The following is a 23,409-nucleotide window of genomic DNA, read 5'->3' as shown; positions in this document are numbered from 1 at the left end:
CAAACCGGGCTGGGGCGCAGGGCTTCACGCTTCGGCCCCAGAGCAACGTGTGAAGCCTCTTTCACGCGTGTAGGAAGCTGGAATGGAAGCAAAACGACTCCAAACCTTCAAGTGGAGGGGGTGCTTCGAGAAGGGAGTGCTCCCCGCCCCCGGGTTCGGACAGCCTGCCTCGCGCAGCCTTCTGGGGGTTGTAGTTCCTGCTAAACTCCGCACCGAGCGCAACGCTTCAATGGGGGGGGGGTGATACGGACTCAATTTCCCAGCCTTCTTTGCGGGACATTTTTTTCTTTCGGCCAGCTGAGCAGTCCGGAAGTTAGAGCAGCTTTTGGTGGAGGGGCATTGCTTCCAGGGGGTGGAGGGAGGGGGGCGGTGCTGGTCTGGGGCGGGTAGGGACCCCAGAGGAACCAGGCCTTGCTAAGCCGGATCCTAAGGGGGTTGCATGCCCTTCTCCTTGGACTGCTGCGGAGGACTCAATAATGTGGATTATAGCAAGGTAGAGACAGGCTTCCCACCTCCGCAAAGACGAAAGACCGGGCGGGGGGGGGGGTTGGGGGTCCCTGCCTTGCAAGCCCGGGAGCGGGGCAGAGCCCAAGCCGAGCCTTAAGGAAGGCCAGCCTTGCGCTTGCGCTTGCGCTACTCCCAGGATGAGCAAGGGGTCTGTGGAGCGGAAGCGAGGCCGGGGGGGCCCTTTTTCCTGGGGGGCTGGGATGATGACTGCAAAGCGAAGAGCGGGACGGAGGCAATGACTCCACTTGCACTGCCCGGCCTTTGTTTATCCGATTTTCTGGAAACCCTGTTATTCTTTCCTTGCAACAATGTAAAAGCTCTTCCTGAGCCTCGGAGCCCCCCCCTTCTTCGGTTACTCCCCCCCCCCGTGGCTGGGCGAGGAAGGTAGGCCTCCCTCGGCTCGCTGACGTTCAAAATTCCCAAGAATTTTGGGACCCAAGAAAAAAAATCTCCTCCTCCCCCCCCCCTGCAAGANAAACATTCAGTGACATTACAGAATCTCTGACCAGGATCAAATGACCATGTGGGGTTTGTTTGTTTTTTGGGGCGGTTCTTGTTATTTGTTAAATAGTCTGGATCAGTTTAGAACTGGCCGGGTAAAATGCATGCAAGCGATATGCTTAATTATTAGCATGAACTGGGCAATCCGAAACAAATCTTGCAGGTAGATTTGCAGTGCAGAATCAGCCTCTGGAGTTACTAACCCAGGTTAAAAGTTGTTTATGTTGTTGTTGTTTATTATATTTATATCCCGCCCTTCTCCTTGCGGACTCAGGGCGGCTAACAGCCAGATAAAACAACTACAAAATACCAAATACTACAGTTAAAACATAATTAAAAGACAAATATTAACAATTGGCCTAAGTAATTTAAAATTATTTTAAAACCCCCATGGCTGTTCCTTGCTTGAAGTTTAAGATGTTTACGACATCTTAAGAGAGAACTGCACAAAGCACGGCTACATGCATGTCTGAATGCAGATCGGGATTTAGGATTCCAAGTGCTGCGAATGCAAACGTTGATTTGGAATCTCCTTTGGACCCCCAGCCCAATTGAGGGGGCTTCTTCTCCTGGCTGAGAGCCAACTCACACTCAGTGTCTCTCACAGGTTGACCTCTCGGCTATGAGTCTACTTTCTGACTACGTGGATGTGACTGATCCCAACTTCATCGTGGCTGTCCTCTGCATCGCTTTCAACCCGTTGTTCTGGAATCTGGTAGGTACCAAACCCCTGTAGTTTTCAACCTACAAAACCCAAGTCAGACTTTAGAATGGCCTTCCAATAGAAATATGGGTCTTACATTTTTGGGAATCCACCTGTCTCCTCTCAGGTGGGTCAAAAAAGGGACAATTCCTGCCCATCTGGGGGGCAGCAGGTTGAGGGGTGCTTCCGAGCTGATGCTGCCCAAGTGGTTAAGGCAACTTTCAGGACCACGGAAAGCTCCCTCAGGAGCCAGACATTCCCCAAAGTCAAAAAGCTGGCAGTTGTTTGGCCAACATTTCAGGCAACCGTGAACCTGCATTGTCCTCAATCCTTCGTGTTCAGTATACAGGTAGCCCTTGACCTACTACCATTCCTTTAGTGACCATTCAAAGTTACAACGGCCCTGAAAAAGATGACTTATGACCGTTTTTCACACTTATGACCATTGCAGCGCCCCCGTGGTCACGTCAACCCTTTGTTCTAGGTTGCTTCTCTCCTTGATTAGTCTCCGTCTGTTGCTTCTTCTCCTGCCTTCAGGTGCTTTGGGGAACAGGTTGACCCCCTCCTCTCTGTGGGAGCCCCTCAAATATTGGAAGACTGCTTTCATATCACCCCTAGTCCTTCTTTTCATTAAACCAGACTCTCGGTTAAGTCTGGTGGAACCAGGCAAAGAGATGAACTAGATTTTGACTCTGTACCTAAAAGACAGGAGAGAAAAGGATGCAGCCCCCATTTTGTTAGATTTATTTCCTCCATTGTGGGTACATTCTCCAGTGTTAAAAAAAAGTGTGTAACTGTATCTCGGACCTGTGTCTTTCTTCCTCCTGGCTTTCTTCTGAGTTTGGGGCGGGGGCCTTCTTCCTTCTCCTTTCTCTTAGATAACCATTGTTCCCTCGTTCTGTCTTTGTGTGCTGCGAGACCATTTAGGATCGTCCCTTGTTCAGACAATACCTTCTTCTGCTTTAGGCACTGTCCACCACACTGAGCCTGGTTTGTTGAGTCTTTGTCATCCGTGATGGTTTTCTCTAAATGTTGCTTTTAATGACCATCGACCGAGCAGAATCGAGGATCGAAACAGGGCGAGGGGAACGGTGGTCATGGAGATTTTCCTTTCGAGGCCAGAAAGCATTGATGGTCCATGCTGGGCTGTCTGGCCGGCTGCAAAGTGACAAAGGGGGTGAGTGGACTGACAGAAGTTCACACACCTGGCAAAGCGGTAGGAATGGCTAAAATTAGGTATCTAACGACTCCCTGGGACTGTGTTGCATAAAGGCGCCGGGAACTGGGTCAGAGAACCTTATGTGTGGCTGCACCAGAAACAATGCGTCATTTGGGGGGCTCAGCGGAAACACCCCCTCCCAGATTTGGTGTCCTATTTGCAAGGAGTTAATTGGGTGTGTGTGTGTGTGTGTGTGTGTGTGTGTAGATGCGTACACATGCAAGAATTCATTGTTTGATTTCAACATGGAGGAAATATTTGCAAGTTCTACTCAGGGAGGGGTTTCTGCTTCTGCTCTGTGCAATTGTGCAGCCCCCGTTTTGTTTTGTTTATTTGTTTTTAATCTTCCTCTCTTGCCCCTGACCCAGTTTCCCACTGTGGATCTCTGATTGTTTCCAGAGCATTTTGGAGAAAAAGGAGGACAGTTGAAAAACGATCCCTCAGCCTTAAAGATGGTAAAACCTTGATAACAAGCAAAAAAGGGGCCGCCCCTCTGACATCAGTTGGAAATAGGCACTCGACCCCAAACTTTTTTTAAAAAATCTTTTTAATCTTCCACTGGCTGTCCCTGTATCTCTGAATACAATTAGTCCTCGACTTACAACAGTTTGTTTAGTAATTGTTCGAAGTTACAGTGGCACTGAAAAAAAGTGACGTGACTGTTTTTCACACTTGTGGCCCTTGCAGCATCCCCAAGATCACGTGATTTACATTCAGACATCCCCTTGCTTCTCTTCTCTTCTCTTCTCTTCTCTTCTCTTCTCTTCTATTCTATTCTATTCTATTCTCTATTCTACTCTCTTCTCTTCTATTCTATTCTATTCTATTCTCTATTCTACTCTCTTCTCTTCTCTTCTCTTCTATTCTATTCTATTCTATTCCATTCCATTCCATTCCATTCCATTCTCTATTCTACTCTATTCTCTATTCTCTTCTCTTCTATTCTCTATTCTACTCTCTTCTCTTCTCTTCTCTTCTCTTCTCTTCTCTTCTCTTCTCTTCTCTTCTATTCTATTCTATTCTATTCTATTCTATTCTATTCTATTCTATTCTATTCCCTGTACCAGGAGAACATGTGAGAGAGAGGTTAGCTTTGGGCATTTCTGGTGGATTCCTGGTAGGCATGCGATTGGTGGACCTCCTTGGAGAAAAGATGCCGGTTTCAGTGGACTTTCGGTTCAATCCATCAAAAATTGTCTTCTCTCCTTCCCTTCCTGTCTGGTCACCACCGTTGTTGGTCTCTCCTTTCTACAAATCCTCAGCAGGGGGCGCTAAAGGAGCAAGGTAATTCCTCTGCATGGCACCCAGCCAGAGTCCATTCATCCATCCCAGCCCATATCCCTTAATGGCCAGGCAGGGAACGATGGTCGCGGTAGTCCAATCACGAAGCCCAGGGTGGCATCTCTGTGGATCGGGATGAATACAGAGGAAGAAGAGGCGCCATTGATGGGAAGCAAAACCCATCCTCTCTCCTTGCTTGCGTTTCTATCCCTCTGATTTATCTCTCAGAAATAAGCATTTGGAACTTAGCACAGCCAGAGATCCAGCACCTTCCTGGCGGGTTTCTGCCGGCAAGGGATGAGTTTTGCAAAGGACTTTGAAGAAAATAATCTCTTCCCTCTTGGGAAGATCCCGGCCTTTGCCACAAAATCCCTTTTGCTTGAGAACCTCTTCCAAGAAGGGAATCTCAAAAGAGGTAGAACCTCAATTCCTGGTTTAACCATCCAGAGGACATCCGAAGATGCTTTTTTTCCAAAAGGCAGCTGAATTTTCTTGGTTATTGTCTTTGAAAACATTTGGCTTCTCATCCAAGAAGCTTCTTCAGTTCTGCTTGGATCGGGTAATCAAGGTGCAGAACTGAAGAAGCTTCTTGGATGAGAAGCGAAGCATCTTCAAGGAAAAAAAAAATACCCAAGAAAAGCGCCTTTGGGACAGCCAAGACCTGGATGGTGGAGAATCTCCACAGGTTTATGAACCAGCGTTGGGGAGTGGGCTTGCGGGGGCAGAGAGAGATGGAAGTGACTCTGGTGAGATCAGGGGTCACCTTGGGCCTCCCCCTTCCTTGCCTGGCCCAGCTGCAACCCAGGTCTCTTTGGCAGCTGAGGTGCTTACCTTATCAGCTTCCAAATTCATAACACCTTCCTCTGCCAGGGGAAACCAATTAGGTGAAATTGCTTCCTTATTATGGAGGAAAGGAGAGTTTAAATCCTGCAGTCAATACATCGTCCTGGGTTTCATGAGGGGCGGAGGGGCTTCTTGCTGCCTTTTGCCCTTCCACCTGGCTCTGAAGATTATGTCTCCTGTTTTAAAGCCTCGCCCGATCAAATCTCTCGATAAGGAATTCATCTCTTTAATAGCGTTGACCTGACTTGGCAGAAATCCCATCTCGCTATCCAGTCTTTGTTTATTTTCGTTTTTTTTTTAATCTAGGAAGAGCCTTGGGCGTCTAACCTCCTCTGCACAACAGACATTACGGACAGTCCCTGTTTAGCGACCACAATGGGGACCTGGTCGTTAAGCAAAGTTAAATGGAACTTTGACGGTGCTTATCATCTTCCTTCAACTTTCTTTTGCTTTATAAAGAGCACCTGTGCAAGGACTGCTTGCAAGATGACATTTTCATCCTCCTTGTCCCTTTGAACCGTCAAATGAGAACTATTTTTTTTTATTTCTGTTTATCAGATTTCGAAACTACTAGGAAAATAAAAGCTCATTTAAGCCTTGAAGGAAGGCCTTGCGGTCCTTTTCTGCTCAAGAAATGAAAAAATCTCATCTGAAGGGGCAGGAACCCTTCTCTACGTCCTGATGCACATGCAGACAATCTAACAATGTAGGAAACACAGCCATTTGTGGTTGATTCTGCAAGCCATGATCAAATAAGGCACAGCCTATCCCCTCCAACTGAGAGTTTCGTTCAGCTGGCTGAATGGATGAAAATCAAGCCTGGTTTTTCTCTTAAAGTACACAATTTCAGCTCTGTTTTATTTATTTTTTTTTAAAAAGTATTTCATACCTGCTGCCTTAAGGACAGGGAACCCTCTGGGTGTCAGCCCCTCACCCTGCGCCCAGGGATAAGCTGTTTCGGTGAGTTTCCAGGAGTCGTGCAAAGTTTAAGAAGCCTCAAGTATAAATCCGTACCAAAAAGAGCAAGGATTTTTTTCTTTTCTTTTCTTTTTTTTTTTAAAGTTAAAACCTTGATACTGTTTGGAAGCAGAATCCTGCCTCTGTGCTGCCCTTGGGAGCTGCTCTTTTGGGAAGCATCGTCGTCTTCACAAGACCCAAAACGCCCCTTTGCCAATCCTGCAGCATCTTTTTTGGGGATAATTCTAGCAAAAGGAGAAAATTGTACGCTGGAGAAAACTCCGACAGCTGCACTTTCTCCCCAGAGTAAGTTCACGCCACGCAGCAAGTCATGGCGTGAACTTGGCTAGCAGTTAGCAGCAAGTCTGAATCTTGTTTAAGCCGCCTCATTAATGTGGGGCTAATTGGGGTGTGTGTGTGTTTCATGGACAATCGCCCAGCGTTCCCTCACTGTGGAGAAACCTTGAATGTTCCAGCGCCATCCAGCCACACGTAGGGCAGCTCCTAAAGACGCTCATTAGATTTTGCATGCAAATAGGCTTCTCTTAATTGCTGGCTTGTGCAAAGTAATTAGCAGGGTTTTCTCCCTCCCCTCCCTTTTGTTCTGTTCTCCTGCTTTGCGCTGCTTCTGCCGTCCTTCTCTACCCTCCCTCGCAGGTTCCGCTAGGATTAAACTCATCTCTCCACCTCCTTTTTCCCCCTTCTCTTCTTTCCCTTCTCTCTCCTTTCTTTCTTTCTTTCTTTCTTTCTTTCTTCCTTCCTTTCTTTCTTTCTCTTTCGTTCATTTCATTTTTTCTAGTCTCTTTCTTGTCTTTTTGTCTTTCTGTCTTTTTATTCATTTTCTTTCTTTCTTTCTTCCTTCCTTCCTTCCTTTCTTTCTTTCTTTCTTTCTTTCTTTCTTTCTTTCTTCCTTTCTTTCTTTTTTCTCTTTTGTTCATTTTATTTTTTTCTGTCTCTTTGTCTTTCTTTCTGTCTTTCTCTTTCATTCATTTTCTTCCTTCCTTCCTTCCTTCCTTCCTTCCTTCCTTCCTTCCTTCCTTCCTTCCTTCCTTCCTTCCTTCCTTCCTTCCTTCCTTCTTTCCTTCCTTCCTTCCTTCCTTCCTTCCTTCCTTCCTTCCTTCCTTCCTTCCTTCCTTTTTCTGGACTCAGCCATCAGGAAATCATATGCAAGCATCTACAGAAGCATCACGCTTGCTAGGATCACATTGTCCCCGATAGAAGTGGTACCCGGGGGCACCTGAGGACTCTTTATCAGAAAGAAATACCCTCCTCCCTGCTGTATATTTGCGGTAAGCTGGAGATAAAAATGGAACAGCGTAAAATAGAAGCGAAGCAGGGTTTCAGAACTGAGGTTGGTCCCCATTAAAATGCAACGCCTTTCAAAAAAATCCGTCCAGCTGGATGAGCAGAAACCGTATATCTCTGCCTGGGAACAAATACTCCATATGGATGAATGGCCAGGCTGGTGGGTGCCATCTCCAGCCTGTTCAAAATGATACCAGTGGGCAGATTAGCCAAGAACGGCAGGGGGGAGCATCATGGTTTGGCTGAGCAGAAACGCATTGGAGTCCTGGCACTATTAAAAATGAGAACAGCCCATGACAGGTCAAAGGGACAAGGCTTGACCCTGTCCTCTGGCCAGTACAGCCCTTGACTTACGACCACAGATGAGTCCAACATTTCTGTTGCTAAGCCAGGCAGTTCAGTAAAAATGAATCCCTGCAGCTGTTAAGCTAGTCACACAGTTGTTAAGTGAATCTGGCTTCCCCATTGACTTTACCTGTCAGAAGGGCGCAAAAGGGGAAGAGCATGACTCCCCAGGGGACACTGCGACCGTCATAAACGTGAGTCAGTTGCCAAGCGTCTGAATTCTGATCACAGGGATGCTGCAACGGTCCTAAGTGTGAAAAACGGTCCTAAGTCGCTTTTTCAGTACTGTTGTAACTTCAAACGGTCACTAAATGAACGATTGTAAGTCAAGGTCTACCTGCATCCCACTGAACTTGATTTCCTGCCTCTTTTTTTTCAACATCTTTATGAAATTAAGGAGACAAACCGATCTGCCGATGTTTGTCATCTAACAGTACGCAGTTGTTCGTCTCTTGTCCAGCATCTTTGGGAAAGGCTGTGGAAATTCTGAATCAGCGTTTAGAGTCAGTTGAAGGAAGGTCTATCAATCAAAATTAAACTCGAGGCCAAAGAGAGATACTATTGATTAACAGCATTACTAATCCACCGATGAGGCTGTTATTTCCTGTCAGAAGATGACATTAGTAATTTCCCAGCATCTCTTTCCTTTCAGAACTTGGATGCTGCAAAAGGGCTTCGTTACGTGGTCATCTGGCCAGGTTGGTTCTTTGACCTTTTTTAAAATTTTGTCTGTTCAGGTTGGAAGATGGGAGCACAGAACCCGGTCACTCACACGCGTCTTCCGTTCTCCTTACACAGCCTGCTACTTCCTGGGAGTTGTCATTATCCTGCTCAACTTTCTGCGGAGTCACTGGTGAGTCTCACCTTTGGGGGTGTTTGATGGGCCTTTGGCAAAAGTTGGGGGTGTCAAAGCATCTCCTTCAAATGGCTGTGTGGCTTCCTCCCGAAAACCTGTAAAGATTGAAGGAGAGTTCCATGCTCATGTGCAGAAGTCTGTCTGGAAAGCGACAGAGAAGGTGAGGTGGTTTAAGGCAGATGTTTCTTCAAGCCAGTTGCTTAACCTCTTTGCTGGAGGAGAAGAATAGCCTTTCCTGAGCTGTGTGGAGCTCCTTGTCAAGATGACTGTAAGAAGTTTGCGCATGATCTGGGATTTAGGCCTGAAGGGGAAAACTGTAGTGTCTGATGGAGTCCAACTCTAGGAAGAGAAGTTCATCTAAGGAAGAAAGACCAAATAACTCAAGTAAAAAGTTCAAAATCCATATAAAAGTCAAGGCAAATGTCAGCAGGACCTTGGACAGTTCCAAGAAAAATATCCTGTCGTCTACCTTCAGTTTTGACTAGATTTATATTCTACTTTTACTCCTGAAGCTCAAAGTGCCTACAAAACATCCATCCTCCAGTTTGCCCCATCTCCAGGCTTGTGATGTAGGTTGGATTGAATGTGATCTGCCCCAAGTCCCGCAGTGAGCTTCCATGACTGAGGGTGGATTTTAACCTGGTCTCTCCTAGGCTAACACCAACATAGAGTCATGTTGTATCTGTAGGAACTGAAGCCCACTGGGTTAGTGCCTTTCTACCAATGGGCATGAGTAGATTGGTCCTCACTTGGCTTTACAGCTTTTGATGACCACAAAGGTGGGGAGATGGATGATGCTGGAGGTCCTCCTCTTGAAGAATCAATCAGAAACCATCTCCAGCTAAAAATCACCATTCTAGTCCACCTTCATCTGTTGAAGGAGGTCTCCAAATGTCAGTTGGATTAAGACTCGTTTCTGGCTCTGGTCTCATTTGAGGCAGCATCCTCAACTTGATGCTCTCCCAATCACCACGGGATTGTAATCAAACCCAACAGAATGGCACCAGGCTGTCTCAGTCCAGCATCTTTCCCCCATTTTAAAGAAGGGAATGAAAACACTGTGGCTGCCTAGTTTCGTTTTCAAGGTTAGCGAATCTTCATGTTTACAGAAGCCCCGCAGATTATCTGTGCATTTAACTCTCAGGTCATTTCAACTCTCTTATCTCGGATAAGGCACGATAATGCTCTCTCTCCCTACTCAGATCTGCTCCGTAATCCAGTATGAATGATGTACTGTACATTATGATAATGTGTCCTTAGATGTTCTCATTGCAAGGAAGGTAACCTAAGCAGACGGGTTGACTTTCCGAAAGCTTTCNTTTCTTCCTGGACTGGAAGTTTTTCACAGTGGGAAACCACAGAGGCAGTTTCTACCTGTTTCTTGGGGTGGGTTTGGGGCTGTTTGCTTCTCATCCCCAAGCCACAAAAAACCCACCTCACGTGTTCTTTCATCCAATATTTGTTTTCCTTCCAGCGCGAACACCTGAGTTTGGTGTTAGTGCCAGTCTGTTGCATTTGGAGAGGGAGAGACAGAAAGAAAACAGGCCATTTGCACCTCAGCAAACTAAAGCAGGGCAGGAAATTGAGTTTTCTGTTTGCCAGAGTAAAGATGCTCCTTCTAAAAAAAGCTTCTTCTGGACTTTTTGCTGAAAAAAAGAGAAAAATGAACAATTTATGGGACTGCTTATGGAAAGCTGGAAATGACGATGTAAGCTTAGAAAGGGTAACATTTGAGTGCCTTTATAACCATTATCAAAAAGATTGGAAGCCTCCCTCCCTCCCTCCCTCCCTTTTTCTTTCTTTCTTTCTTTCTTTCTTTCTTTCTTTCTTTCTTTCTTTCTTTCTTTCTTTCTTTCTTTCTTTCTTTTAGTTCTATTTCCTTTCTTACTTATTCACTCTTCTAACTTACTTTCTTTGTTTCCTTTCTAATATTTCTATTGTTTTTATCTTGTTAAAAAGTCTTTCAATAAAAACTTTAGGCATGTAAAGTGTTTGTAATTAGCAAAGTCTCCTTTCCTTCGGCCTGCATCACCTTAGGAAGGCTTCATCACCTCAACAATCTTTCTTTTTCACCTCTTGCAGCTTTGGAGAAGCGATGAAGGGTCAGCCCAAGCTACCACTGCTGGATTGTCTTTTGGTGTACTGTGCCAGTGTCATTCTCATGGCAGTGGGCGTCCTCTTGGTGATCTCCAGCTTCCTCGCCCTGGGGTTTATCGGGACGTTTTTAGGTAAGGTCAACTTGATCATAGCTTGATGCCAACTTTCTCCAACACGGTTCTCCTAGATGGTTACAGACGGGCAATATTCTCCAGGTTGCCCCCAAGTTAAAGCTGGTTAACAATGGGGGCCTCTACAGGGCAGGTCCAAGGTATCAAAATGGCAGCTCCTTCATCCCGGATGGCTGTGTGCCCATAGGTTGGATACACCACAATTTCCCCCTCTTTCTTATTCCTGTTTCTGCTGCAATATATGTCACAGTGGTTAGAAGGCCGTATTGCAGCCTAATTCTGCTCATGGCCAGCAGTTCGATCCTGATCGGTTCAAGGTTGACTCAGCCTTCCATCCTTCCGAGGTCGGTGAAATGAGGACCCAGATGGTTGGGGGGGCAAGATGATGACTCTGAAAACTGCTCAGAGAGGGCTGTAAAGCACTGTGAAGCGGTATATAAGTATCTTAAGTGCTATTGCTTAGCTTTTCAGAATCCACCCAGGTCTGTTTAGTGCTCTGCAGGTGGGGAATACACCACACTCCGGCCACACAAGTCCCCCTGTCCCCATTTTGCTTTGCAATTGCTGGACAAAGAGATGGCTCTGTTTAATTCTGCAATTCGGGATGGTATGTTTAAATAATCTCTGTGTTTAAATAATCAGATGGTTATTTTCCTGGCGTCTCCAATGTAGGCTACAGGGTTAGAGTGATTCACGCTTGATAAACAACGGCTCTCGGTGTCCTTCCCATTTCCTGCACAGTAGGGGGCAGTTTCTCCACAGTTGAGGACTCATACTTGGCTGGCCCATTTACTTCCTTTGTGTCGGTGCTTGTGAACATGTAAGCAGCCAGAGGACTGCTTGACCGACATTTTAACCCAAAATCCAGGCCATAGTGGACAGGGGGGTATAGCCATCCCTCGAACCCTAGTGTTCAGCGCCTCACTTTTTGGGGGAGAGACAGTTGCTTTTTTTATTTCCCATGGGGTTGTATTCTTTGACGTGGTGAGAAAGGAAGATGTCTCTTGTGCGAATGCAGTTCTCTTCCAGTTGTGTTGTTCTTCGTCTCTTATGAATTCAGTCCAGTAAGGTTTATGTCACAGTGACTTAACTAACTTCCGGTATCAGTTAGAGAGGGAAGAGAAGGCTCGTCCCCTGGAGGGGATTGAGCAGAGGAGGAGACTGCTTTGTACAATGCCCCACATTTCCTCTTGAGGGACCGGAATGGCTGCCTCAGACTATGGTCGATTTCAGGGTTTCTCAACCTTGGCAACTTTAAGTTGTGTGGGCTTCAATTCCCAGAGTTCCTCAGCCAGCATGCATGAACTTCAACTCCCAGAATTCCCAGACAGCTGGAGACTTGGTCCATGCATGTCGACTGAGGAGTTGAGGCCCATACATGCTAGCTGGGGAATTCTGGGAGTTGACGTCCATAGCTCTTAAAGTTGCCAACTTTGAAAAACACTGGCCTAGCAGAGCCACTGTTCTGGTCCCACCAGCAAGGTCTCTAGGACAAGGGTCTCCAGTCTTGGTAACTTTAAGACTTGTGGACTTCAATTCCCAGAATTCCTCAGCCAGCTTGGCTGGCTGAGGAATTCTGGGAGTTGAAGTCCACAAGTCTTAAAGTTACCAAGGTTGGGGACCTCTGCTCTAGGATACCTTGACCTGGACCAGACCAAAACCTCTTGGACCCAGAAGATCCTATCTTATTTCAGGATTGTCCATTAAGGGCCAACTGTTCTGCATCTGGCTTGTCTTCTGCTAAGGCATCCAAGTGATGTCCACCATGACATTCCGTGGCAGGAAGTTCCAGTGTGGCAATGCTTACTTGAGAACACTTGAGGCCATCTAACTGTGTGCCTCAGAATTGTCAACCACTGCTTCTCTTTCCCAACCCTGGACCTTCATTGGTGCATTCTGGATCAGGATCTCACCACCAAGAAGGGATCAACCTGTTATTTGGTATGAATTTACTGTTGACCAAAACTCCTAGGGGGTGAAATGGCCCCATACCGACATCCTAGTGGTGGGACATAAAATTATTTTCCGCAGCAGAAACCTTTTCTCTCTTCATTCTTCTCTCTCTGCCATGTCCTCTCACTTGGCGTTTGCAAGGATCTCCCCCTTTTTTTATCCCACCCAGATATCTCTACCTCTCCCCCGTTTTATCTTGTCGATTGGCGATGAATTTCGACAAATTCACCAGCTTCCTCTGCGGCTTTTTAATTTGCCCTCCCATAAAAGGGGAAAGTAATTTTCCATCTGTCTCTTCCTCCAGATGGACCAACACAGCTGTGTGCAATTTGGAATTGAGGGAAGGGGGGAGCAGAGAGAACAGAGCTACAAAAGAACAACCCCGGCACATACACACAAACACAAATCCACACTAGCTTTATTTTCTTGGCTTTTTGCATTCCTCAATATAACTTCGAAAGAGCCATCTATTGCTAGATTTCACTGGGATTGGGAGGAGGAAAGGAGAGATGAAAAATTTACAGTTTGTTGGGGTGAGGAAGCCATTCCCAAAGCATGTTTGTGCAGAAAGTCATAATATTGTAGGGAGAAGTGAACCATTTTCTCATGATAAAGAGGAATGATGTTGTCTCCCTGGAGAGCAAATTGCCTTTGGCTCAGTGGATTGCAACCCTTCAGAAACTAGAAAGTTCCTATTACACTAAAAAAAAAAAAAAAGATGACGCTCGCTGTTTTGTTTCCCACCATTCAGACCAGATGATCTTCCAAAATTCTTTAGGACTAGTTTGAAACGGCTGGAGACTTCAATCGATTCCATTCAGGAAAAAAAAACAACACAAATTCCACCCCCCTTTTACAGCATGACCCAGCATGGCTTTGTGAAGGGGAGTCCAGCTGGGAAGGAGATTTGTCTTCTGCCTCAGTCCACTGTCTCAATTCTTCTGTCCAGAAGGATTCTAATTTTGGAGGAAGAAGACCTGAAGATGTCTCCTCAGTTGGATGTCATGCTGAAAATAGAAGAATGTAAGCAGTGCCCTGCTGGATTGGACGTCTGGCCCATCTTGCCCAGCAGCCCATTCTCACAAAGGTCAACTAGCTGCCTAAGAAGCCCACCCAACTCTCGGCAGATGGTCTTCATGAGCGATCTTTCTCTCATCAAGGCTAAGCCCGGTTGATCCCCGGGACCTCCATGAATTGGTCCAACTCTTCTTTTGAAGCCAGCCAAGCTGGTAGCCAGCACCACTGAGAACCACCAGTCCAGTAGACCTTTATCCAACAGTTGACCAACCAACTGCTCAAGGAAGCCCACCAGTCTCAGCAGAGGGCCTTCAGAGGCCACCTCTGTGGCCCTCAGAGCCAACGGCCGTTGATCTCCAGGACTTCATGAATTGATCCAACCCTTTTAAGAAACCAGCCAAAGTATAACGGTTCATGCCGGGATCATGAGTTCACAGATCCTCTGTCATCCAACACAGCATAGGAAACAGAAGAGAGAGAATCCATGTCCCTCAGCTGCGATTTATTACAGAGCCAGTTGCCAGGCATCTGAATTTTGGTCATGTGACCAGCAACGGTCATTAAGTGTGAAAAACGGTCCTAAGTCTCTTTTTTCAGTGTTGTTGTAACAATTGAACGGTCACTAAATGAACTGTTGTAAGTTGAGGACTTCCTGCACTAGCAAGCATTAGGACCTAGTTTTGTTTCCTCCCACCTTGATTTGGGAGATGAAGGAGCTCCTGATCCCTTTTTGGGGGCCGGCAGGGAAGGGGGAGAAGAGAGTCCAGGAGTCCTGTCAATCCATCTTTTCCAGAAATCTGGGGCCCTGAAAAACATTCCTCGCCTTTTGAGCAAAATAAGTATACAGAAATGCAACTGAATTACTTTTCAGGACAAAGTGAGCTTTACAGCTTCTAAATTGCTTTTTTTTTAAAATGGGGACGGGGAGAATGTTTTTTTTTTAAAGTTATGGCTCTTGGCCGTAAGTCATATCAAATACAACCCAATTTATTTCACTCCTGGCCCCCTCCTTGAACTACAATTGACACTTCTTTACAAAACCGGGCCCCTAATTGGCAGTAATGACATGTTTCAAGCAGCAGTGAGCAGAGTGCAAAAATTTATTATTAATCGGTACCTGGGTCATTTCGGCAATTTCCACAACTTCCTACCATGTGAAAAAGCCATTCTGGAGCTCTCAGGAATGAAAATACCCCACCTGGTATATTTTTTTCTTTTTTTCCTCCTCTCCCGCCCTCCGGATGATTGCCAGAGGCAGCTTAGTGGGATAATGAGAGGGCCAAAAAAGTTTTCCTGACAATTTCTGCAGCCGGTTGAGTCACTCTGAGCTTTGTGTGGTTTGTGCATGGAGATTCTCAGTCCTCCAGTCATGGTTGTCCCAAAGGGGCTTTTTCATGAGGCAAATGGACTACCTTGTTTTTCTTTGAAGATGTTTCACTCTGAAGCTTCTTCAGAGCTGAAGAAGCTTCTTGGATGAGAAGCGAAATGTCTTCAAAGAAAAACAAAGGAAGTCCAGTCGCCTCCTGAAAAAGCACCTTTGGGACTTGTAGGTTTGTGTTAAGAGTCCAAAAAAAACCCCACCAACCACAAACAAACAAGGGAGACATGCCATGTTACTTCTAAGCAGCTTCCTTTACCATTCCTCATCTATAGACAGCAGTCTTGGTTGTGAACAACCTACAAACAGCAGGGATGGGAAAGGACTTCTGCAGTTTCCCTGCATTGGTAGACTTCCGTGGTCAACCTTCTCCAGATCTTTGGGCTTGTGGAAATCGTCAATGCCAACCCAGCTGGTTGCTGCAGGAAAAGGCCTCTAATCTGATCCAGCAAAGCGATTCCTTGATTGACTCAACCGCTTGTCGTCTTTCCTTTCCAGGTGACTATTTTGGCATCCTCATGGAGGCGAAGGTGACCTCCTTCCCCTTCAATGTCATCGATAATCCTATGTACTGGGGTAGCACCTTCATCTATTTCGGATGGTCCCTCATGTAAGTCCTGTCTTCTTCTTCTTCTTCTTCTCCTGCTTCTTCACCAGGTGAGAGTTTTGCAGCCTGGTGGAAAGGAGTCATTTTTCCTTTCCTCTGTTATCCTTCTATTACCCCTTTCTCCTTCCCTAACACCCAAGCTTTGTCCCCTGGATGGACATGAGCACGAAGCCACCCGTCCTTCGAAGGAGTAACTCGGCTACATATGAACTTGGAATCTGTGCACTGATAGGATGTGCTCTTAGACCTGGTAGGGACTCACTAGAGATTAGCCTGACTTCAGTGGAGTGTGGGTCCACACCCCTTGTCAAGCCAGGCTTGGGTGAGGCCGTGTGTTCCTCGGAGGTCTCGGAGAGAGTAAATCAGGATAGTGGCGGAGCTTCAAAGCTCCAGCCTGAATGACGCACTGACTTTTGCTCAGACACATCTCTGCCGTTTTAATTAGCCACTAAGTGAGTGCGGCGATGAGCTGGCAAGGCTGCTGAATGGCTCTCCATAAAGTGGGGATGAAAAACAATCCTTGAGCATCAGAGAGGAAGAGAGAGAGCTCTCTCAGCTCCTCAAGGAGAGGCATTTATGCGATGATGCAAAAGGCGCTCTTAACAGCCACTTCAGAAGTTGAACGAGGGCCATAAATGGTCTAAGAGGACAACAGCACGGTCTGCAAGCTGGCAGGTCTCCTAAGGAACTGGTGTAGCATCCTTATGGCATCCAGTTCTTCAGGCTCATCTTTTTCTTTTTCCTGGTCTGACCCTTGTTCTATGGCAACGGCATTCTCCTACCTGTCCTTAGGTGGCCATTTGAAGGACAATCGTCCCTGTTCCAAGATGGTTCTTCCAATTAAAAAAAGGCAACTGTGCACATGCACAAGTACGCTAGGCTGCTAGGAGAGGAGTCTGCAAATCCTGGCACCTCAAGGTGCCCATCAGGCTTGGCATGGATGGAGGGGTGGAAAAGTGAGCAGGCCACTCCACCACCCTCCCGCCCCCGCCCCCCAAATTTTTGAGAGAGCTTTTCAGGGAATTTTGGGGAGATGAAATGGTCTTGTGGAGGAACTGCTAGAGTGAAGGCATTCAGTTTCCTCTCAGTTCCCCCAACCCTCTTGCAGATGTAAATATGTTCGTTCTCTCTCTCTCTCTCTCTCTCTCTCTCTCTCTCTCTCTCACACACGCATACACAAATATACACAAACACACAGTAGGGCAGACTTGAAGGGGCCTCAGAAGAGATGTGAACCCTGTTATTCCAGCACCATTAGGCAAAATCTCTGTGGCATTGCCAGCTTCCAATCAACTCTGCAGTAGCATATCTTGGTTTCAATCCAGACTTAGAAAGGGCAAAATATATTTCTGGAACCAGATTTTTCCCTCTTCCTGCAGAAAAGCTCACCCTCGTGTCACGCGGGACACATGAGCCGACACCCGTGTTTAATCTTTCTCAGGATTAGACACCCCCCCCATTAAGCTATCACCCTAAAGGCTCCGTCAGTCTTTGCAAATGTTTTCCCACAGCCTGTGACATTTTTGTGCATTTTCCCAGTGCTGTGCCCTTTCGATCAGGCTTCTTGTGAGCTGCTTCTTTCTCCGATGAAAAAGACGAAGACCGTCATGTCTGGAGAACTTGTGGAGTTTTCGTAGCATACTTAAGCCTGGTGTGTGCATTGTTTGCAAAAAAATAATAATAATGAAATTAAAGCAGTTCACATTTTGATAGCAGCTAGACGGATGGCTCTCCATCCCTCTGCTGATTCAGAGCGAGCGAAGTGCTGTGATTGTGTTATAAAAGAGGGCTGTCGAGCCACACTCTGCTCTGAGTGGCTACCTCATCGCTGTCTCCATGACATCCGAACACCAAGGCTATTTCCTTCCACTTCACGAGAACATTTTTTGCTATGACCTCATGAAAGGGACCGAGGGAACAGATCAAATTTCCTGGCCTTAACCTAAACACACTGGGGCTAATATTAAAAAGCCCAGCAATAAACATTTTCGCCTTCATAAATGTTGCAAACTTAGGACTGAACTAGAACTGACAATGGGATTATTTGCATCAAATGTTTTCCAGTTTGAAATAGCTCTAGCACGGCGAAAAAATAAATGCATTTAAGAAACACAACACTTTTGGGGGAGGGGTTTAATGGCTACTGGTTGTGTGCTATTTTAGGGGCTGTTACACAGAACAATGCATGAGATCAGGAAAAATTTAAAACTTAGAAAACAGCAGCCGTTTTCTGAATCCACCTGCATGTTTTAGGAAAATATAGTCAAAGAAATATTTTAAAATTTGTTTGTTCCTGGTCAAACGTCCCTAAATAAACAGCATTTTAACTGTAGATCCTGGAAACTGAGGATAAGATGCATAGACTTATTTGGCTGGCATTCTAATTTCCATTGGCCAAATAAATCTGCAAATCCAAATGTAATTTTTTAAAAGTCAAGTTAAAAGTTCTGCAATGAAAAAGTGCAGAAAAAGAAAACTGCAGACAAAAGAAGTCCTACAAGAAAAATCCCAAAAGAAGTGAATTGAGGAAAAGTGGGTTCCAAAATGCTTAGATTTTCATGTGGATTGGAACAGATGAAGATATGGAAATATTATATGCAAATGTTGCACTGAGTGAGTTTTAGATTGGAGTAATAAAAAACTAACTGGACTTCTGTAATTCCATCTCTCCAAACAAGACCTGGTGGCACTCTCCGTAGATTGGTGGCCAGGTTGCTCCTCCAGACTGGGGACCCCAGATGGGTTGGGGTGGGATTAGAGCTCCCTACAGGGTCACTATACAACCGGCAGAAATCTGGATCATATATCTGAAAGACCTACGGATGGGGTAGACCGAGCCAAGGACCTCCAAAAATTGTAGAGGCCCCCAGCCTTCAGGCCCGGTCCAATCTCCAGGTGCTGGACGTTCCATTGGTCATGGTTGACCCCCTTCTGCATTTTGTTTATTTGCTGGTTGTACGAAAGTTTGCTGCAACAGGAGGAGGAGGAGGAGGAGGAGGAGGAGGAGGAGGAGGAGGAGGAGGAGAAAAAAACTGGAGCAAGAAAAATGGAGAAGCTTTGAGTTCTTTTTCTTAGCCTCATAGGAAAGTCTGAGTGTCCTCTTTTACGCGGCCTTCCTGTTGACAGCTAATTCTTTGCCCTTGAAGAAGAAAATCCATGTTTATTAAGGGGTCTGAACATGAGCTCGCATATGGGGAGAAGCGTGATTAAGGGCTAATGACTCAAATCTATTGCAGAGCCGTATTCCAGAACTTTAATTGAGGCTATTTTAATCTCTCTTCCCCTTGCTTTCCTTCCACCTTCCCCCTCAAGATGTTAGCTCCATAAGGTCCCCAGAATCGGTTTAGGCTGCACTCCAAAAGCAATCTGTTTAGAAGGAGAGAAGACTGGCTCTTTAAGTCCTCCTTATATCATCTCCCTGGAGTCAAACTCAATAATTCCACCAGAAGATTGAGGTACTTTCAGCTCCATGCAGAGATGAGGTCAGTCTGAGGTTCCACCAAGGCTTGCTAGAAGTTCTTTGTCGTGTGCGAGAGACAGTAGGTGTTGGGGAAACAAAAACTGGCTATGACTCCATGTTTGACAGAATAACAGAGTTGGAAGGGACTTTGGAGGTCTTCTAGTCCAGCCCCCTGCTCAAGCAGGAGACTCTAGACCATTTCAGACAACAATGGACTCTTCTTAAAAAATCTCCGGTGATGGAGCACCCACAACAGTTTAGCCTCAATGCTTTTTCAAAGCTTGGCTGGAGCTTAAACCTGCAGGCAGGATTGCCATGAATGAGGCAAACTCAAGGCTAGAAGAAATCCTGATCTACCCTATTTATTGAAGAGCGTTAAGAAGCCATAATAAAAGAATTCCAAAGATTTCTGGGTGTTTCAAGAGAAGGATGTCTTTATGGAATCCGTATTTTTGCACTTTTTCCCTTCCCCACCCAGTGCAGAGGATGGCCCACCTGTCTTACAGGGGACCTCTGTTTTCCACCTGTCCTTTGTTTTTGTAGTACTCAGGTTTACTGTCCTGCTATTCATCTCCAACATTTATGAAAGTCTCACAGCTGGGGCATCGTCTCCATTACAGGTTCCCCAATAGATGTTAGGTGGCCCCCTTTTCTTTTGGGCTGTTTTCATAACTTGGCAGTTGAATGAGGCCATCTTTGAGTCCCCTATCCATTTTGTGGCTCAAGAATTTTTAAAAGTCTCAGTTATCAGGTGGCTTCTTGGGAGAGATGGATCCCCTTGGCTAAATTGACAGATGAGACAGGAAATGGATCTTTAATCCCCAGCCTTGTATTTTGAACCAGACTTTGTTTAGATGAGTTGTTGACTGACTCTGTTTTCACTCAGTAGGGTTAGGCCATCTGATCTTCCCATCTCTCGAAGGGATTAAGGCAGAAACAGCATCATGAGTTAGTCTTGGCTGAAAAAGGGGCAGATTATGCCAAAATTGTCAAAAGATTGTCTTGGGAAACCGGTTGATGCCTAGTTAGACTTTTAACTGCTTACTCTAGGGTGTCAGATTGGGTAAGAATGCCTCACAAACCTGCACCACTTTCCCACAAGGTTCTACAAATCCTACATAAGTAGCAATTTTGGGAATTAAAGATGAAGGGATTTGTTGGGTGCCCTGTCTCTGAGCAATGATCCCTTTGGAGGTTAGATGGATTGAATGTATTTACTTTTGATCCATCGGCCATTGTCCTAGAGTTGGTTCAAAAGCTTTCACTTGAGATTTGGCCTTTGCACGGACAACAGTAACCTAACTTAAGATATTTTGGGGCCAACTTTCTGAAAAACACCAAGGCCATGTAGAAGAGTTCCAAAATAGCAATGCAGTCCTTTAAAGCATAAATAATTAAATCAATGCTACCCATTAAATATTGGATGGGAAAAAAAATCATTGCTGGGCATTTAGAAGGCCAAATTGAAGAGATGTGTCTGCTCTTCTTCCAAATTGCTAAGTGAGCTGGGACCAGTCTAAGCTTGGAAAGGAGACCTGAAGAGAAGGGAAGGAGGCCAGGCCCCTGCCAGCTCATATTATGGCAAGGATTATATAATTTGAAAGCCAGACCTGAGCAGTTTACACATTTAAAGTTGAATCTGGAGGATGTGGTGGTCCTCTAGTCTAGAAGTCCTTCACCACTGTCTGGATTGTCTCAGCACTGCCAGAGATTCAGTCAAGCAACATCAGGAAGACCATCCAATTATCTCCTAAATGTGGGGTCTTTGGTGCTCTCTGAGCTTGGTTGTTCTCTTGCAGAGATTTCACGTCTGCAAGAAAATGTTTCACATCTGCAAGAAAGCAACCAAGCTTAGGGAGCACCAAGAACCCCACGGTCTTCCTCCTCCTCCGCTCTGCAGATCCCACTCCCTTTTAGTACTGATGATGCTACCTAGTTGGGTCATGAAATGACTGCAAGAAAGCAGGCAAGCTCAGAGAACACCAGGCACCCCACAGTTCAACCTTGAGCTACAAATATTCTGTTCTACTGGTCTTTGCTAAATGATCAGTCAACCCACCATTCCACACACTGATTGTCATCTTTTCACCATTTTCCATCATAGAGGGACAGAGGTCTATAAAGCTTCAGAAGCTGGATTATAAAACAGCCTTGGCAGAATGTTGCCAGTAGGGCTAATTATTATGAACAAAAAAATCTGTTGACCCTAGTTTAGACCCATTCCATTGGGCTGTGGTCTTCATTCAGAGACCCATCTCAACCTGTTGAGCTTTTGGTAGTTTCTCATGCCTGTTCCAACCTTGGCATACATTTTTGCCCTGGATTTGGGGAGATTTCTGCTCAGTTGTAGCTGCTCTCTGCCCCCTCCCCATCTTATATAACCAACATCTTAAGGAGCTGACATAATCTCCCATCTTATCCTTGTAGCACCATCTTCAGTGAGCCAAATCACATTATTCAATACAGCCAAAGCAGCCGATACCCACCCATCCTCCAAGACCTGATGGAGCTATGACTCAATTAGGTCAGCATAATTTTTTTGTTGTTCTTCTTTCGTTCAAAAAAGCCAGCAACATTTGACCAGGTAGCCTAGTTTGCCTGTGGACGGGCAAGTTCCCAAGTATTGGGGGGAGGGGGACCTCAGTTTCTCTTTTGCTGACTCAGCCTTCTCTTGTCTTCCCAACTTTTGTTCTCTTCTTCTGCCTTTTCAAATCAGGAACGCCAGCCCAGTGGGTCTCGTCCTGACCGTGGTGGTGGCTCTGTGCTACACAATTGCTCTGTTCTACGAAGGGTGAGTTGCCTCTGTGCAGGATGAAAAAAATAATGAGGCATGATTTCATTTCAGGGAATTGTGTTGAGAAAGGGGATTGTGTTTTTTTTCCCCTCCTCCCTGCCTTCAGTTAACCTACTTGCTGTGTTTTCCCAGCAGAGTTAATATGGGCTGTGATTCAGAGCGGCGGTTTGGTATTGTCTACCCTGGTCATCAAATCTAGCATTGTTCTCCAGATGTTTTTACTGGCATTTTTCCATAATATTCAGCCTTGGACATGCAGGTTGGGGTTGATACAAATTGTAGTGGGGAACATCTTACTTAGAAAAGAGATGGTCACCTTTTGCTTTCAGAACCTAGCTGAGAAGAAAGTCATTTTTAATTTGCCATTTCAGACCCTCCAACTCAGTATATTTCTCCCCTGAAATGATAAATTTGTTTTGGGTCAACGAGACTGAGGAATTCTAGACGTTTGGAGAATCAAGGCCATTCCAATGCTTACACCTGAGGTTGTTTTTTCCAGAGTTGGACCAACAGGTGGACCTGGGTTGGACCAACCTGGGGCTGATGTTTCATTTGGTCAGTTGAAACTCCTGATGGGAACAACCCGCCACCGAGAACATATATAACGTACAGAACAATGTGGGGTCCAACTTTTCCAAGAAACCTTGTGTTTTGCAAGTTTCATTGACGTGTTGATGAATTTTCCAGTACCCACACATACCTAGAATTAAGCCTCTCCAGCTGTGTTAATCGTATGTTAGCAGTTATGAATATTTCCAGGTCATTCATTCTAAAGGGATTCACAAAAGGAAGGGGAGGTTTACCTTGGGTTCTTCTGAGGCACATGCAGGGCCTTGAGATGGCCACACTCTGTGCGTTTCCTTGTGTGCTGGCTAATTACCAATCAACCTGAAGAGGGGAACAAGCATCTTCAAGGGCTATGTCAATTGTGTCATTTACTGTGTACTAGGATGCTATAGATGATGTTCAACCCTATTCAACTTCAGCAACTTTAAGCTATCTGGATTTCAACTGGGAATTCTGGGAGTTGAAGTGCACGCAGCTTAAAGTTGCTAAGGTTTGAGAACATTGATCTAGTTGGGATGAGAGAGACACGGCCATGGCAGTGGGACCTCTGAATATTCACCACTCTTTTCTTGTTTCCCTCCCCACCAAACCCTGATGCCTATTCCCTCACCCCATCTCCCATTTCCCTCTCCTAGGCCCTTCACCGAAGAAATCTACCGCAACAAAGCACTGAAATGTAAATAAGGCCACAATATCAGTTGCAAAGATCTCCCCAACGTTGGCATTGTTTGGACACAGAGAGCTGGCCTGCTTGTGACTCCAAGATGGGACAATTGGATAGGATGAGAGAACTTCAGCCTGACTTCTGTTGCGTTCCTCCAACTCCTCAATGAACACACAAACACACGTACACAGGCCCCATTTTTTTGTGTGTGTGTGTTTTGCGGG

At 45.7% G+C, this 23,409-nt stretch overlaps 1 protein-coding gene across 1 annotated transcript; it reads left to right on the top strand.

The window, feature by feature from the left end:
• Positions 1-441: 441 nt before the first annotated feature.
• On the top strand, positions 442-23,360 carry PEMT (phosphatidylethanolamine N-methyltransferase). The gene is made up of 7 exons (XM_015817843.1): positions 442-493; positions 1,616-1,723; positions 8,399-8,514; positions 10,600-10,745; positions 15,592-15,703; positions 21,877-21,951; positions 23,157-23,360. Exons 2-7 carry the CDS (start codon positions 1,631-1,633, stop codon positions 23,203-23,205), a joined length of 591 nt encoding a protein of 196 aa, XP_015673329.1. The 5' UTR covers positions 442-493; positions 1,616-1,630; the 3' UTR covers positions 23,206-23,360.
• Positions 23,361-23,409: the final 49 nt, after the last annotated feature.

The sequence above is a fragment of the Protobothrops mucrosquamatus genome, unplaced genomic scaffold, assembly GCF_001527695.2.
Source record: "Protobothrops mucrosquamatus isolate PMUCROS unplaced genomic scaffold, P.Mucros_1.0 scaffold640, whole genome shotgun sequence".
Lineage (NCBI taxonomy): Eukaryota > Metazoa > Chordata > Lepidosauria > Squamata > Viperidae > Protobothrops > Protobothrops mucrosquamatus.
Note: the sequence above shows the minus strand (reverse complement) of the source record. Positions and strands in the feature narration are given on the sequence as shown.

Excerpts from the sequence above, each read along its gene's own strand:
- PEMT (XM_015817843.1), top strand. The coding sequence starts at position 1,631 with ATGAGTCTACTTTCTGACTACGTGGATGTGACTGATCCCAACTTCATC. Across the intron at positions 8,515-10,599 it reads AACTTTCTGCGGAGTCACTG|CTTTGGAGAAGCGATGAAGG; the intron begins GTGAGTCTCACC and ends CACCTCTTGCAG. Across the intron at positions 21,952-23,156 it reads ATTGCTCTGTTCTACGAAGG|GCCCTTCACCGAAGAAATCT; the intron begins GTGAGTTGCCTC and ends TCCCTCTCCTAG.